The 17,333-nt window shown below is 40.3% G+C and overlaps 1 protein-coding gene across 1 annotated transcript in view; it reads left to right on the forward strand.

The window, feature by feature from the left end:
• Positions 1 to 17,333, forward strand: part of LOC136050882 (protein unc-13 homolog B-like) — a 179,898-nt gene that overhangs the window by 106,678 nt on the left and 55,887 nt on the right. The window contains exons 13-17 of the mRNA XM_065740061.1: positions 2,346 to 2,573; positions 2,866 to 3,007; positions 13,373 to 13,542; positions 14,558 to 14,673; positions 16,296 to 16,459. Coding sequence (XP_065596133.1) covers positions 2,346 to 2,573; positions 2,866 to 3,007; positions 13,373 to 13,542; positions 14,558 to 14,673; positions 16,296 to 16,459 — 820 coding nt within the window. The remainder of the gene's footprint in view (positions 1 to 2,345; positions 2,574 to 2,865; positions 3,008 to 13,372; positions 13,543 to 14,557; positions 14,674 to 16,295; positions 16,460 to 17,333) is intronic.

Genomic DNA, 17,333 nt, shown 5'->3' on the forward strand with positions numbered 1-17,333 from the left:
CAGGCTCTTTATCATCTTTGTGGCCCTCAGCTGGACTCTCTCCAGGAGATCCCTGTCTTTTTTGTACTGGGAAGCCCAGAACTGGACACAGTACTCCAGATGAGGCCTCACCAGGGCAGAGCAGAGGGGGAGGATCACCTCCCTCGACCTGCTGGCCACACTCAATGCACCCCAGGATCACATTGGCCTTCTTGGCCATCAGGGCACACTGCTGGCTCATGTGCAGCCATGGACACTGTTCATGGTTTCTGTAGCTCTTCATACCCTGTGACAAGTCCACCTCCCTCACCAAAAGACCTACTTCTGTTAATGCTGAATAGCATTTCTTATCTGAAGTTCAAAGTATAGCCCCTGGTGAAGTTTCAGTTCTGTATTCCTTTAATAAATCTTGGGTCTACAGCTGGATGATTGTCTGATACAAGACATCAATTTGGGTGATGGTGATACTTCACTGGTGAGTAGGAACAGCAGGGACTGTGTAATTAATTCCAGTATTTTGATTTCATTTCATCTTAAGCCAACAATAGAAAACTCTGGGGATTTTTCTCAGATACATTTTGTTGTACTAAATGAAATACTGAACATCGAGCCTCTGGCAAGTAAAATGAAAAAATAATTATAAGGTAATGCAAAGTTATGGCTTGTTTTATACTCATATCTTGAATAGTGTGCCTTGTTATGCAGTGTCCTTAATGAACTTCTGAAACTTCAGTGGTCACAGTCAGTTCTAGACTGTGTTTTTATTCTTTTCCATTGGGATATCGAAATTATAATTGAGTTTTGTTTCTTTATTGAAGTGAATTTAGTAACGGTAAAAGATGTTGGATTGAGGGTCCTAAAAATGGATCTTTAGGCAGCATTTGTCACTACACACCTGATTGAGCCTCCTAACAATGTTCCTGTTATGAGTGTGCAATTACAGAACCTAGCTCTGTTTGGGCACTAACTGCTGAAATTACAGTGCATGCAAAATAGAACTAACTTTCAGAAAGCTCTTCCAGGTAACACATTTGTTTACTTATTTAAGAGGAAAACAGATTTCAGCTTATTTGTGATTGATGGCTGCAGCTTTTGCACAGATTTGCTTTTGCTTTAGTACATATTTTTAATATAATTCAGTATTTGGTTAACACCTGGATCAAGATTGTTTTTCTAAGACAAAGTTTAGATTATCCCAGAAGAATCAAGCATACAAAACTAATAAATAAACTAATCTGAAGTAATATGTCTGAAAGTGTTCAGAGATCTTTTATCTTGATCTAACCATACCTGATTTAAGGTCATAACCTGAAATTGCTTAAATGCAGACTGCGTGTAGAGAGGTTGTGTGTAGTTTTGGATTCCTCCATTTCATTTCAAACGCTGGTTTGTCTGCCCTGTTTGTTCATGTCAGTGCCTGTGTTATCATGTGACAACATTCCATGACTGAGTTTTAACAGAAAATGTCAAAACTGAACATCGAACTGACAACGAGAACATTCTTATCTCATAGTTGTATGAACTTTTAAATTTTGTAAGCAGTATTCATTCACTGCCTTTGTTTTCCAGTTGCAGTTAATACATACATAGTACAGACCCCTGCTCCTGGCTCTTGTGTTTCCAGTTGCTAGATTCTGTACTTGTGCCTCATACTTAATGATGGCCAAAAGATTTAGCTATTGAATTTGATATCCTATAGATGTTTGGGTTGGGTATAGCAACTACAATTTGGGTTACCTCCTTACAAATGAAATAAACTAAAATATAGGGAGATCCAGAGAAGCACTTTGAATGCCTGCAGGTTTATGTTTATTCCAAGAAGAAGAATAGACCATACACTGTGCAGTGACTGGGCTGAATGGGAAGCCGTGCAGAGCACATCAGTAAGGAATGCTGACTCTGTTGGCCCATCTGAACTTTTTCTTGATACTGAGATCACAGCCTTTAGACAAACTTACAGATGCTATTTGTAGTGAAGGATCAATGTCACCTTCTGACCACTTGCTCAAGCAGGGATCTATTTATTCAAAACAAGGTGATGAGAAGCAGGGACATGCTGATGTCTGCTGTTACAGTAAGAGCTTTGCCTCTGGGTCTTTCTGAGCTGCAAAGTTGTGGAATTCAAGCCTCTTGTGAGGGGAGAGTACTAGACCCAGTCTAGGCACTCCCTTTCCATTATCTTAACCCAGCTCCAGCTGGTTCAGATTTTCTTTTGTATATGTTAAAACAGGGAGCTGACCATAAATGTCAATAGCAAGAGGTATCGTGTGAGGTAAGTCGTGGCTTTTATCCTGCCATCTCTATTCATCTATGAAGCATGACTTTCCATGTTTCTGATTAACTTTTGTTTACTCTCTGATGCACAGGAGCAGCAGAGAAGAGCTCAAAGCATGGAGCTGAGGATCGAACCCAGAATTTCATCATGGCCATGAAGGATCGCATGAAAATCCGTGAGCGGAACAAGCCAGAGATCTTTGACTTGATCAGAGATGTGTTCTGTGAGAGCAAATTGACACATGCTCAGCAGATGAAGACAGTGAAGCAAAGTGTGCTTGATGGCACCTCAAAATGGTCAGCAAAGATCACAATCACAGGTGAGTGGATGGAGGCACAGATTCACTTGGTCTTATTTGAGTACTTAAGGCAGAGTTTGTCTGAAACTAGAGAGAACTGGCTTCTCTGAACTTTATCTTTCTGTTCAGGTAGCAAATTGAGACAGATATTCTTACCCCAGGCACTGTAATACACCGTGGGCTCAGGCTCATCAGAAAAGCTCTCATGAGCATTGTTTTTGTTTTTCTGGACATTCTGAGCTACTTACTTTTTCAGGAAGTGTGTGGACATGTTGTGTTGAGGGTGCTGATAATGCTTCTCTTTTCCTTCCAGTTGTTTGTGCTCAGGGTCTACAGGCCAAAGACAAGACTGGTTCCAGCGATCCATATGTGACCGTTCAAGTGGGTAAAACAAAGAAGAGGACAAAAACAATTTTTGGGAATTTGAATCCTGTTTGGGAAGAGAAGTTTTATTTGTAAGTACTCTCTTTTTGTCTGTATGTTCTGTGTTTTTCCCACACTGCCTGTATGTATGAGAGTTTTATTTCTGCTCGATGTTGTGTACGTCTTTGAAGAATTGATGTCTGTAATAGTGTGCATAGTGCACAGATGTCTACCTCATCTTTCTTATTTTTATATATATAAATTGTCTTGTCTATGAGCCTTTTTATATTGATGTTTCTAGACAGAGCTAAAGAAAGGAAAGTCTTTAACTTGGTAGCTCATGTTCCTGGATAATAGATGTACTTTCAAAACTATTTGGAAGATGAAAGAGTGAAGTTTGTATTAAGCAAACTTTCTGTGACCTACTGCTGTGACCTACTTCTGTTGTACAACCAACAGAGGATAAAGAAAGTTGTTTGTCACTTGTCTGTGACACTGCCAGTTTCTCTCTTTACTTTTGGAAATCAATGTTATAGTAGCTCTAGGGATTATCTGCTTTCAAGATGAGCAACATATCCACATCTGAATTGAAAAGAAAGGCTGGAGGCACAATTTTTGTGTTTCAAATGTGCTTAAAAAGCTAAAGAGTATTTTTCCATCCTGCTTTTATTGAATAAATAAACAGTACCCTCAATTTATCATTGAATGTGTGATAACACCAAAGGGAGACCTAAAATCTAACAACTAAGTAGTTTCTGTAGATTCTGGGTAATCTCTTTCAGCCCCAGATGTCTTTATTGTCTTTAACATGTAAGCTCTTTCATTAAACCTTCTCACTCTTTGTTTTTCTTCCTTCCTTTTTCCTGAAACTGCATGGGGGGAGCTGTCTGCATACTGAAATTATGTTTTAGAATCAAGCTTTTGTCAACCCAGCATTGTCTTTTCCATATGCAGTCCAAACAAAATTATTTTTAAAGTAGTTCATTAACGTCAGAAAGATCTCATCTCTATTTTGAGCAAGTAAGCCTTTCATTTTATTCTTACTTTAATCCAAGGTAACACTGCTGCTTAGACTGTAGACAAGTATACTTAGGTGCCATTTGGTTAAGTCTAGTCACAATAGCAGTAAGTCTGTGTGGGATCCTTAAGGACCTTGATTTACCATGCCAAGTAGTTACCATGGTATTTGCAGTGTGTTCCCTTCTAATTTTAGGAGCTTCAACAAATACTGTGTTTAAAGATAGTGCAACGTGATAAATGTCACAGTTTTAACGGTGCCACTGTTTAGATTTTATCACCGTATCTGTGATTCAGCAGATAATACACTATTGGGCAATAGAACTGGTGCTACTTTATGTCTTGCCTATGTCTAGGTGGTTGTTTTAATAGCTGAAGGAGGTGAAGGAAGTGATTACTGTAACCAGATCTATTGCAGGAGTCCTTTTTAAGTACTGGCATCCATGCGTTGTTTTATTGGTAGACGTCAAAGCTCACCATATGCTGTATGCAGCTCTGGTCTTTTACATGTTCTTCTTTCTTTTTTTTTTTTTTTTTTTTCATTAATGGATCTATTTTCAGCTTACAACTCTTAAAATTGCTGAAATCTTCCCTCTTGGAAAATGGAAACTTATGGAAACAAATGGAAACTTAACGTATGCAGGCCAGAAATACCCATTACCTGACAAGCTTTTTTATTGTCAAGGCAATCCAAAGATCCTCCATTTTGAGTGCTGAGGATTTGTATGTTGTTTTTTTAGAATGACATTAAGAGTGGAAGAAAGGTGTGCTGGTATGTATTAAAAGCCTACCTTACAGCAGACATTTGAAAAGTTTGGTGTTTGAAACACTTGCATTTTTCAGTTATTGCAAGATACACCAGCAGAGAGTGGTCAGGTCAGTAGGTAAAGTATGGGTTAGTAATTGCTGTACATTTTCTGTTTGGCTTGTTGGTCTTGTTTGTAGCTGATGTCTGTTATGCAGTCACAATTCCAGCATCTTTTCAAAGGTTGGCTTTAGAGTTGGAAACCCATGTGTATCAGTTGTCATAGTGTTGTGTATATAATCTGTGATACGAACTGAGGCAGTCTCTGTGCACCTGAATAATACCATAATTTCTATGGACTCTATAAAATGTATTAGAAGTAGTTTAAACATTTTTTTTTTAAATTAAGGCTGCAATGACCTATTTGAAATAGTTTGTCTGTGCTTATTTACAGTGATGGATGTAAAAGAACAGTAACTGAAATGCATCTCCTTACATATGACTTTGTTTTCCATATATTTTCATGGAAAAAAATAAATTATGGTAGGGCTGACCCAATTTGGAAGTCCTGATTTAGAACTGTATTTTAGGAAGGGCAAGGTTGAAAAAAACGACTCTAGATTTTCATTATAAGCACTATTTAGGTCATTACTAGCCTACATTCCTCTGGGCATCTGCTTAGGTTAATGACCGGTTCTTGGAACATATTCATCACTAAGTGAGGTCTTATTTCTTTCTTAATATTGTCTTTTTGTATATTTTCATCCTTAGCTGTAGGAAATGCATTATAAAGAATTTTTTACATCTTTCATTGGAGTTTGAAGACCTATAAAAATTTAAGGAGGTGTTTTTTTGCTCAGTTCAGAGTTTTGCAAGCAAGCTGCAAAGACTCTGCATAAATGGTTCTTGGAGGATGAAGCTTGATAGGTAACTTCAGCTGTCAGTGCAACACAAAAAAAGGTGTTCTGTCAGCATGCACTAATGAATTGTGCTTCTCTTGATTTTACATTCCGCTCCGAAAATAATCCCAGATTCCTTTTCTTAGAGCTATACTGAGTAAACTAATAGGTAGCCTCTTCCGTTTGTTGCATAGTCTTGTCCTTAGTGCCTTGAGCTTTCTCCCTTAGCTTCCTTGCCCTTAATTCTGTACAGCATGTGCCCTACCTGCTGTTGGTGCTGAGTTACCTGTGTCGACTGCCACTTGAGAGCCGGATGTCTGCAGACTTACCACGAATGTTAGTTGGTTTGGGTTTCTTTTCTTCAGCTAGCTCTAATTTTTCACCAAGAGTGTTGAAATGAAGAAGCATTGAAAAGAAAGCTGCAGAACACTCGTTTCCCTAGGAAACAGCCCAGTAATATGAAAGGGAAGATATTTTTACAGTATTTAATGCAATTAAGACAAGACTTTAATTCTCCATGTAGACATAATTTAGGCTATCAGTGGAAAGTACAGATTTTCTGGTAATTTTTTATTTTATTTTATTTTATTTTATTTTATTTTATTTGTGAAGACTGAATCTGAGCATTCATTTGAAAAATTACCATAGCAGGCAGTGTTTAGGAGAATGAACTCTTAACAACAGGACGGAGTCCTGTTCTAAAAGGAAAGCTGTGTGCTCAGCTGGAGATGGTAGTCTTTATCAGTTTTCCTCAGGAAACACCCGAGTCTTGACTATGAGCAAGAGTAGTTGGTGGATTCAAACAGTACTTTGCTATGTTTCTTGGCTTAGGCTCAAAATGACTCACTCATTTTAAAGTAATATCTCCTTGAAGTTGTATTGTCTGAATATATCTGTTCTCAAGGCATTTAGGGTGGGTGTGAAATTATTGCCTTAAACAGATTGCATTGTCAGTGGGCAGTTTGCAAGAGTCACGTTTATTCTCTCACTGCAGAAGACTAACTGAGTTGAAGTAAATGCAGTACCTCCTGCCAGCAGATGACCAATGTTTTACTAGGACTTGCAGAGCCACAGATGATAAACATTCATATTAATCCTTTGAGAATGGTGCTTTTTGCATAGCTAGACACTACACTGTCACCCAAAATGTTGTATTTGGTTGCTCAATTTTCCTTTCAGCTGCTGAGTGTATTATCAAGCTCAGCATCTTTCAGTAATCTCTGTGATTAATATGACACTGTTTTCAGACTTGACACCGCTGCATTTTTAAGTGTAATTGTAACTCTGTGTGCTCAGGCTCCTCTGTTCATTGTGTGGTAGGGGCAAACAGACAGTTTGATGAAATTCTGTTTGTGTCCCTGCTCAGTGACTGATGTGAAACTTAGATTTGAATGCAGAGCTGATGCCTTGTGGCAAGCACTTTTGGGGAAGCTGAGTTAATATAGCTAAGTATGTAACGCTCAGAATCTCTTTTATCTCCCTTTTGTAGTTAGGAGAGCTGCACACTTAATTTGTGCAGTCAGTGTCGTAGCATTGGGTAACAGCAAAATGATCGTACTTGTTCCCCTAAGAAATGAGCTTCATGCTAGTAGGAACAGAAAATTCATGTCTTTGTTCTTAGACAGCAACAACTGGATCTCAGCAGCCTATTCTTGTGCTATCATGCTGAACTTATAAACTGCTAAGGATTTTAGCATTGTTCTCTGACAGCTCTAATTTTGCTTTCAGTCTATTCTCTGCCGTCTTTTTTTCTCCCTAGTAGTGGAGTACTGACATTATTTAAAAATTAAAGTGTTCTGTGAAGTTTTCTGCCTCCTGTTTCCATTAATGCTTGCCACAACAGAGCAGCCAGTTGGACACTGCCATTTCAAGACACTTCCATCTGATCTGCACCCAAATCTTCCTGGAATTTCAACCACACAAATTCTGTTAGATTTTCATAGAAGCAGAGAATGTCTTGAATTGGAAAGGACCTTAAAGCCCACCATGCTCCAACCCCCTGCCAGGGGCTGGTTGCTCCCCACCGGATTGGGCTGCCCAGGGCACAATCCAACCTGGCCTTGCACACCTCCAGGGATGGAGCTGGCACCACACCTGCTCTGAAAAGTCTGTGCCAGTGCCTCACCGCCCTCATAATGAAGAATTGTCTCCTGAAATCTCATATGGATCTCCCCTCTTCTAGTTCAAAGCAATTGCTCTTTGTCCTGTCACTACCCTAAGCTCAGGGACAGTTGAGATTGGATGTCAGGGGAAAGTTCATTACAGAGAGAGTGGTGAGGTGCTGGAAAAGGCTGCCCAGAGAGGCTGTGGATGTTCCATCCCTGGAGGTGTTCAAGACCAGGTTGGATGGGGCCCTGGGCAACCTGGTCTAGTACCAGATCTGGAGGCTGGTGGCCCTGCCTGTGGAAGGGGGATTGGAACTTGATAATTCTTGGAGTCCTTTCCAACCCGTGCCGTTCTATAATTCTGTGATTCTACTCTCCTTGATAGAGTCCCCCTCCAGCCTTCCTGTAGACCGCCTTTAGACACTGGATGATTGTTCTGATGTCCTGCTCCTTCTGTGCCTGTTGTTACAACTCTTCATTGGGCTTTTTCGTGCTTATATTCCAGTAACTACTCTTCATTTTCTAAAAAATCATTTTAATTTTTTTTTTTATCTTTGCTCCTCAGAAGCTAAAATAGTCACATGTCCTAAAGTTTTGCTGTCCTCTTCTTCTGTCCTGTGCATTTTCCCACCTCCTGCACTCATCACTACTTCTACAAGCTATTCTGCACTTTCTATCTGCTTCTACCTTTACAGAAAGTGTCCTCTGCACCAGAGATGGAACTGTACAGACCCTTCCTGAGTGCTGCATCTGCAATAGTGTGTAAGAGAACCTGCTTATAGAACACAACTATATAAATATTCGCTAGACTCCTTGAGTCATTAATATTTTTTCTAAATTCAAGTCACAGGAGAACTACTTTAAATTGGGCTTGTCTTGACCTACCTTTAAATCCACAAAATTCTGTGGATACTTCTTCTCCCTTGCTTCAATTATTTGTTTTTTGATGCCTTCTTGCTTCTTGTCTTTATTAGCCTATCAGCTCTACAAAGTGACAGCAGTCTTCCTCTCTGTGAGTTGCCAAGCACACAGCAGTCATGATTTCACTGGAGCCTCTGGGCTCTACTTTTCTTCAGGAGGAAACTATGAGAAAACATCATAATTTAACATCTTTATGTGATATGGATATTTTGGATAAATGTTGTGATAGAACTGTATTGGCTTTCCACCTCCCACATCCATGCAGTGCATTTTAGAGACGGACAGGCTGTGCCTAATGGCAGTATTAGTGGAATGAAACTGAGGGCTGTGTATGCCCTCCAGGGTTAACATGTTGGTAACTGAGTTGAGAAATTCTTTGAGACAAAATATCCATGAGGATATGCCACAAATGGGCCTTCAGAAACCCTTGTGGGTGTTTAGCAGCCTCTCTTTCTCCAGTGAAGATTCACCGTCCTGAGCTAATGGTGTCAGAAAGTTACAGGTTATCATTTTGGCACTCTCCCTAAGCTTATTATCTTTTTTGCGGGTTAACAAAAAACAGCATTATGGTTCTAAACTATTATCTTTTCTGGTAGGACTTCACAAACTTTATTTTTCATCGAAGCCACAGTTTCATGAGGCTTACAGCTTCATTTTCCTTTAGCATTCCTGTAGTGTGGAGGTTGAGTGAGAGTCCAGCAAAGATTAGCACAAGGAAATAGCAAATTCAGTGTAAATCTCATTGCTTTATTCCATCTTAGCATGCGAATCACTGTTTTTGGAAACTTATTTTTCTTTCTCCCTACATGTTTTGAGGACAAAGAGGCAAATGCCATCCTGTCCCAGACCCCTGCCATCTTTTGAGACAGTTTTGGCCAACCTTTAAAGTCAGGCATAGCTCTTGAAGCAAAGAATCACATTCTACAATTTTTATGTAAGCTGGAGCTAGATTAGAAGGATACCAGTTGTTAAATTCAAGAGTTGCTTGTTCTGTTTAGCCATCAGTTCGTTAATTAGTATTTGTGTCAGCATGCCAAAGTGTGCACATCAGAATTAACAATAGCTCTGTGTACTTCCCATCAGCCGGGAATGGGAAAGGATCAGACAGGGTGTTGCCAGTGCAGGGGATGTGTATGGAAACTGCTTTTTTGGGGATAGGGAAATGGGAGTTTTGGGAGAAGATGTGGAGGTAGAGAGACTCTGCTGGTTCTGCTGCTACTGCAGCCACTGGCTTCAGACAAAAAAACTTCATGGAAAGTACCAGTTTTTATTTTTCTTGCAGATTTTGTGTGCTGCTTCCTGAAAATCTTTCTTTATTTGAGACCTTGGGGTATCAAAGTAACTTCTTTTTATATCAAATGTCACCACTGCAAATATCAGAAGAATATAGATATAAAAGAAAAGTAGTCGTTTTCTGAGTCATGCAACAAAGAGAACCTGGTTTCCAACCCCTCACACTTTGAAATGGATCTGAACACGTTCGGTAGTTTCTTTCCTGTAATGAGGTCACTGAGTGTTCCCCCTCTCTGCATTTTTTTCAGAAAGCTGCGGGAGCTCAGCTGCGGGAGACTGGGCAGACTTCTGTGCGCATGCAGATCATTAGGAAATCAGGCTTCACAAAAGTGTAGCAAGAAGTGGGGCAGGCATTTTTAGAAATCTGCCAGCTCCTGTAGTAATGAAGGGGAAAGTTTCAGCCAACAGAATGTGTTAGCCACATTTAGGGAGTTGTGTGGCAATCACTGATGGGGAGCTGTTTCTATTAGAGTCACAGAATCACCAATTGGAAATGACCTCCAAGATCATCACTGTCCGTCTACCACCAATATTTCCCCACCAAACCGTGTCCCTCAGTACAACATCTAAATGTTTCTTGGACACCTCCAGGGATGGTGACTCCACCACCTCCCTGGACAGCCTGTTCCAGTGGCTGATCACTCTCTCAAAGAAGAAGTATCCAACCTGAATCTCTCCTGGTGCAACTTGAGGCCTTTCCTTCTAGTCCTGTGGGAGAAGAGGCTGAGCCCCACCTCACCACAACTCAGGGAGTTCCAGAGAGTGATAAGGTCCCCCCTGAGCCCCCTCTTCTCCAGACTAAACAATCACAGTTCCCTCAGCTGCTCCCCATAGGACCCATCACAGCTTAGCTGACCTTCTCTGGGCACGCTCCAGGACCTCTTCCAGCTCATCCATAAAAAGACTGAACAGGACAGGCCTTAATACCAACCCCTGTGAAACACCACTTGTGACCGGTCACCAGCTGGGTGTGACTCCCTCTGGGTCTGCCCATCCAGCCACTTCTTTGCCTGGCAAAGAGTGTATCTATCCAAGCCAGACTGCCAGCTTCTCTAGGAGAATACTGTGAGAGACAGTGTCAAATTATTTAAATCTGTGTAGACTACATCAGCAGCCTTTCCCTCATCCACTACGTCAGGTAGAAAAGTTGTTGTCATCTAAACCCAAGTAACTTCAGTGTTGGTGGTTGTGTTTTGAGGCGTGCTCTGAAAGTGAACTGGTGTTGACACAACTGTCTTTCTTCTCTGAAGGCAAGCTCTGTGGTTCCTACAGACTTACAGGGGATATTTTATGGGTAAGCCATCAGCCTAAGGATTTCAACTGCTGTCAGTGAGTGATAAGACACTCTCTCTGGCATAGGATCAGCATAAGGAATACAAGTTGAGCAGTCTCTTAAAAACAAAAGAGAAAATTGTGGTAAAGTAGAAAATTCAGTAGCTCAGTAAATGTTACTGGTAAGTTTCCTATGGCACTTAGCAGTGAATTATGATGCTGCAGCTCAAGCAAAGGATGATAGCCATTTGAGAATTGTGGGACAATGCATATTGGATGTAAGGTAGATTTAGAGCCACGCAGTGAATGTTTTCTTAAGGGAAAGAGCCGATTTTTCACTGCTGATTGCAAAGAAAAATAAGATCAAAGGTGTTGTGACAAAGAGCTGCAGTGCCAGAAGCTGAAATCTGAAGAAGTCAGGAGTTAACTTTCTGGTGCTTTGTAAATGTCACTGAGTACCAATCTGTGTTTTTAGGTAACCGTGTCCTGAACACTGAGGCTGTAGGGTGCTGCCAAGATGTACATTACTGCACTGTGTCAGGAACAGAGGAATTCTTTTATGCACTTACACTGTGTTGCCAGTAGATAAAGTAATGCGCTCAGATAAATTTGGGAGCTACAGAGAGCACCATCCTGAACATTCCCAGCTTGTGTGCATTTGCTGCATATTTTTATCAAAGGAAGATATCCTTGAAGTTGAGGAGGAGGAAAGAGAGAAACACTGAACCTTCTTTCTTCTGATCTCTAAATACAGCTTTGATAGCACAGAAAAGGAAGGGAAAAGGAATGCTTTCTGCAGTGATCAAAGCTGCCTGGAATTGCCCCTGACTTTCACAGTGTAGCTCCCAGATATCCATCTTTGCTGGGAAAATCTCTAGAAGCTGCATGGATGTCTGTTAAGCAGTCATGTATCACAGTAGCAGCCATAGGAACCCAAATGATTTTTCAGTAGGGAGCATGCAAATACCAATCACTGCCACATCTTATTGACCAGGCTTGGCATATCTCTTCTGACCCATTTCTTCCTTTTCCGTGTTGCTTAGCAACAGATGCAGCACGTTGATGTTAAAAAGGCTGGAAAACAGGCCTTCAGCAGAAGTTGCCCGTTTTCATAGGTCTTATTTCCTTGAGGGCAAGCATTTGTAGTTGTTATGACCCTTATCCTGGTCTCTTGCAAGCATTCAGATTGCTTTGTTATATGTTATATCCTGTAGATGAGCAGAGCTCTTACTGTAAGGTCCTTCCACCCACTTCTGACATCCAGGAGCCTGTTTGCATCTGCACAAGATGAATGAGTACGTAAAGACAGAGGGGCTGCAAATTCTGCCTGTGCATTAAGGTGAAGCATGCAGGTTCAGCAAAGAGTAAGCTGTATTTTTAATGAAATTGTCCTTACTGATTTGCTGAAAGCACAGAGGAAGTATCAATCTGAGCTGCAAAAAGTAGGCATAATCAATTCTAGTAATTAAATACCCACTTTGCAACTATTGTATCCCACCCTTCCATCCCACGCACATGCAGTGTTTTTATCATCTGATAATAATATATTATATGTTAGTGCACTACTGCTTTGTGACTCTCTAAGAGAACTGCCTCCACCTCAACTCTTTATCTTTTTCTTATTTCAAAATATTGTGAAAAGTGTTTGTCATAGGCTTTGGCCATGTTGTCCTAGATGCTGTATTTCCATAAACAAAAATGGCCTTTAACACCTAGAGCTGAACAGAAGATCATGTTTGGGGAAGGCAAACAGAAACAAGAGAAGCACTTATCAGTGTTTTCTGGACCATGCAGGCTGACTTTACCAGCCTAGCTATCTTCTAGTTTTTGTGAGCTTCACAGCAAAACCAACAGGAGCAAAAGAATTCTCTACGTCAAGGAGAAAGAAAATGAGAAAGAGCAGAAGAGTTACAGTCACTTAGCAAACCTGAAGTTGGTGTTTGCACTCTCCTTGGGCAAGGCACTGTCCTTCAGTGTCAATCTGAAGTGCAAGAACTAATACGTTGCAAGAGCAGTTAGAGTTCGCCAGAATTGTTCTGTGGCTCCAATCAGAGTCTACACTCTCAGATAAAGTGGCTGTTTTTACCTCTTGTTCATGCTCCGCTCTGTAGTTAGGCAGGCAAGGCAAGAGGAACATAAAGCACACAGTGTAGAAATGTCAGCTGCATTATGAGCTTTTCAATATCACATTTGTCTTGTTCTCAGTGAGTGCCATAATTCCTCTGACCGGATCAAGGTGCGAGTGTGGGATGAGGATGACGACATCAAGTCTAGAGTCAAACAGAGGCTGAAGCGTGAGTCAGATGATTTCCTGGGACAGACAATCATTGAAGTTCGTACACTGAGTGGAGAAATGGATGTGTGGTACAACCTTGGTGAGTGGGGTTTGGGATTGAAAGCAGTCACCTGTTAGTTTGGATATGTTTAAAACTACATATGTAGTTTTCAAGAGAGGACAAAAGAAACCCAAAAACTGAAATGGTTAGATGATTTTGAGGGACATAATACTGCTGCAGGGGAGCTGCAGAACTTTGATCCCAGTTGAAGTACAGCAAAATAGCATGTGAGAATGGTGATGTCTGTTCTCCTTTTGCCACTGAAAAGCAAAATGGGTAAATGCTTGGGGAAAGGCTGGACTCTGCCTGTGTTGGTGTCCTATGCCCTTTTTTGCACTAGCATAAGCATTTTGCCAGTCTCTAAGACAGGCAAGTTCACAGTGCTGGGTTGGGATTAGTTGAAATCTTTCCAAGTGCACAAAATAAGTTGTAGTAGAAAGTGATGGCAAGTAACCAGATAATGCAGAGTTGATAGGCATGGTAATAATCATAGGATAACCAGAGTCTTCATGAGACAATATCAGCAGTTCCCAGCAGCCTAGGTCTGTAATCAAGTCAGGAACAGATTCTGTATCAGTCAGCCCTGACCTTGGGAAAGGGATCTGTGCAACATCTTCCTGACACAACGATATTTTCTTGGTGGTTTTTGTAAAACATTATTGAGGCTGTACATGTGATATTCTGAACTCCCTCGCCTGCTGTCATGTTAGCCTTAGTTTGGAGAGGTTTGGAGTACTATCCTTGGTGGGTCTATCTCAGCTAACTGAATCTAAGCCCAGGGGTGCTATAGCACATTTGCTGTCAGAAGAGCTGGCTTATGTATAATAGTATGTTGTAATGATTAGACGTATCAAACTGAGAGTATATTATGGCAGCTGTTTTGCTGGTTTCTGCTTAATTTTTACTATTTTTGAAGTAAAAAAATCAGGAAGTTTTCTTCAAGGCATTACTGGATCATAGTTTCCAGCAGTTTCTTTTCCAGTGTTGCCACCCCAAGATGACTATGTTCTGAACATAAAAAATGTGTATAATTGCTGATGGTTTTTCCTTCTAGAGAAAAGAACAGATAAGTCTGCAGTGTCTGGAGCTATCCGTCTGCAAATCAATGTGGAGATCAAAGGCGAGGAGAAGGTGGCTCCATATCACATTCAGTACACTTGCCTTCATGAGGTAAAGAGCAATTCAGCTTCGTCATTATGATGTTACTCCTTTCTGCTAAAGAAGGAATTTTCTGACCTTTTATTTCATTGGAATGTTCCTCCTTACCCTACATGAATCATTTCTCTTCTGCTCTGCAGGCCTGGAAAAACAGTGAATCATCAGGTCTGTGTTTGTCAGGAAGGCTTTAGGTTCTCCCCATGACGCCCAACACTGGGTGGCTCACTCTGTCCCACTTGTCCCAGCTGTGCTTTTGTCAATCAGAGAATAGACACTGGTCCAACTTAGAGTTCCCATAAGTTTATCAGGAAGAAATGGCTGTATTTTCTTGAGTGATATGTTCAGCATCCATTACATCTGTACCTTTTCTTAGGGAAAGCCTATTAACATGGCAGACTCCAGACCAGATTTGGTCTGTCTCAACATGGTCTAAGATGGATAGGTTGTGTTATAGAAGTTGGGAGAAATTCAAAGATAGCTTTTGAGAATATCTGAGATTTATGGTGCTCAGCCTATCTATCAAGGAGAAGGCAAATGGCAGGATGACCCTCTAAAGTGCCTCAATCGCAAAGTCCAGTAAAGTTTAAGCAAGTTCAGATTGGAAAGGAAGGGCAGATGTCTTCATTTACAGTTACAGCGTATTTATCCCAACACTGAGTTAGAAGATCCCTGCCATGTCTTCTAATGTTAATAGGAAAGAGACATGCTAAGTTTATTTGAGCATCGGTTTCTTTTAGCAGGTTGTGCTGTGTCCTTCAATACATAGTTTTTCTTGAGTTTTAATTCGTTGACTGCTTCTGCATGGTAACCCATTTCATTTTTGGCTTTTTGAGCATGCATGATCATTTTCTTCCTCTTTTTTTTCTTCTATAAATATATCATTTTTAAGAATCATCTTTCATTTGTGCATCATAAACTAAATATGATTTACAGATAGAATAATTTAATCAGGAAAAATAATAGTGTAAAGCAGGAGTCCTCCAGCTCCTAATTAGATCATTAGACTTTTGCATTTCTTACTACAGGGAGCCAGCTGTCTGATAAGCTAATGAATCTGTAAGTGACATAAAGTTGAGGACTAACAAGAAATCCGCTGAACTGAATAGCAGTTTCTGCACAGCAGTGATAGCTGAAAGACTTTCCTATGTTAGATAGTGAGGTTATGATGAATAATAATACAAGTGTCTAGTTGTGAAGAGTGTTTATAAGTATGTCCTGTTTTTCAGAAAAGAAACATTTGGGCTGTTCGTCTTTGCAATAATAATTAAGGTCTATTACCTTAGCTAGTTTAAACAGGTTGTCCATGCTAAGTCATTTATTCGAGGACAGAAGTGTGTAGGTTTCAGGAAGCTAATTAGTCTGTGATTTCACTACACTGAAGCACTCCTCTGCATCATTCTCAGTGTTGAGTGGGTAAAGTTATAGGTGTATGTGTGGAAAAATTCAGCTTTGAGCATGCTGTATGAAAAGAAGGTCAAAGCTCAAAAATGTGTAATAGGTAGGGGGGAGGAAAAAGGGAGGAGCAAAGGAATGTGCGTTAGTGCTTCTTTCCCAGCATTTCCAAGCTGGTCATCAAACTCACTTCAGAGCTTCAGCAGCCTTGCATATAATTTCACTTTCGTTTTGTCTTTCAGAACCTCTTTCACCATCTCACAGATGTGCAAGGGAATGGGGTGGTGAAAATCCCTGATGCCAAAGGAGATGATGCCTGGAAAGTGTATTTTGATGAAACAGCTCAAGAGATTGTGGATGAATTTGCAATGCGCTATGGCATTGAATCAATATACCAGGCTATGACGTAAGATGCATTTGATGTTGTCTTTTGTGCAGACGTCCATTGTAACTAATTGATGTGACTGTAAAGATTCAGAAGATTGATAATAGAACGCTTGGCATTAACAGTTACTCCTTTTTGGGCATACTGTGAACAGGAATATTGCATGTCTCTGAATCACTCATTTACTCCAAGTCTTAGAAATTACTTTCTCAGAAAGTGCTGAAATTAAAGCCTCCATCTGAGCCATTTGTATGAGCACCTTTACCTTTAAAACTTATTCTAAAGAATTACACCAACATTATGAGCATAAAGGTCCATACTTTGTTATTGTAATCTTAGCTATTCCTTTTCTAAAACTCTAAAATCTCTATATGAACATTGCTATTAAAAAGATGCTAGCCAAGGATCCCTCTGAAGATTTTTGGTAATGTGAAAAGGGAAGAGGTTTTGTGAGGGTGTTTATCCTGTAGGTTTGTTGTAGCAATTAATACAGTCCTGGGAAGTCACCAATTTTCCAGTTAGTGCTGACAGTGTTTGCAGGAAGTTTGAGCAGTGGAGCACTGATTTGTTCTCTTTGGATCTAGGCTCATACAGGTCTTGGTCTTCAAGAGCACTTCCCTTGTCACTGAACTTTTAAGTGGATTGGACATTAGCCCTTCTGCTTAAAGTAATGCTATGCTTAGCTCATTTCTTATTTCAAACATAGAATTAGATACAGCAAACTAATTTGAAAAAGTTCACTTCTGAAGCTTATCATTTTGGTTCTTTTGAGTCTTTGGATGAGTTGTGCTATGTTCTTAAGCAAGCATATTTTTATGCAAGCATATTTTAATGCCTATTAATTTAAGCCAAAATGGAAGGCGAATGAGAGATCCCTCTTTAGGTCTTGTTCTGG

Source organism: Cyrtonyx montezumae, unplaced genomic scaffold (genome assembly GCF_038088225.1).
Source record: "Cyrtonyx montezumae isolate F1298 unplaced genomic scaffold, pur_monq_1.0 scaffold_25, whole genome shotgun sequence".
NCBI classification, from domain to species: Eukaryota; Metazoa; Chordata; class Aves; order Galliformes; family Odontophoridae; genus Cyrtonyx; species Cyrtonyx montezumae.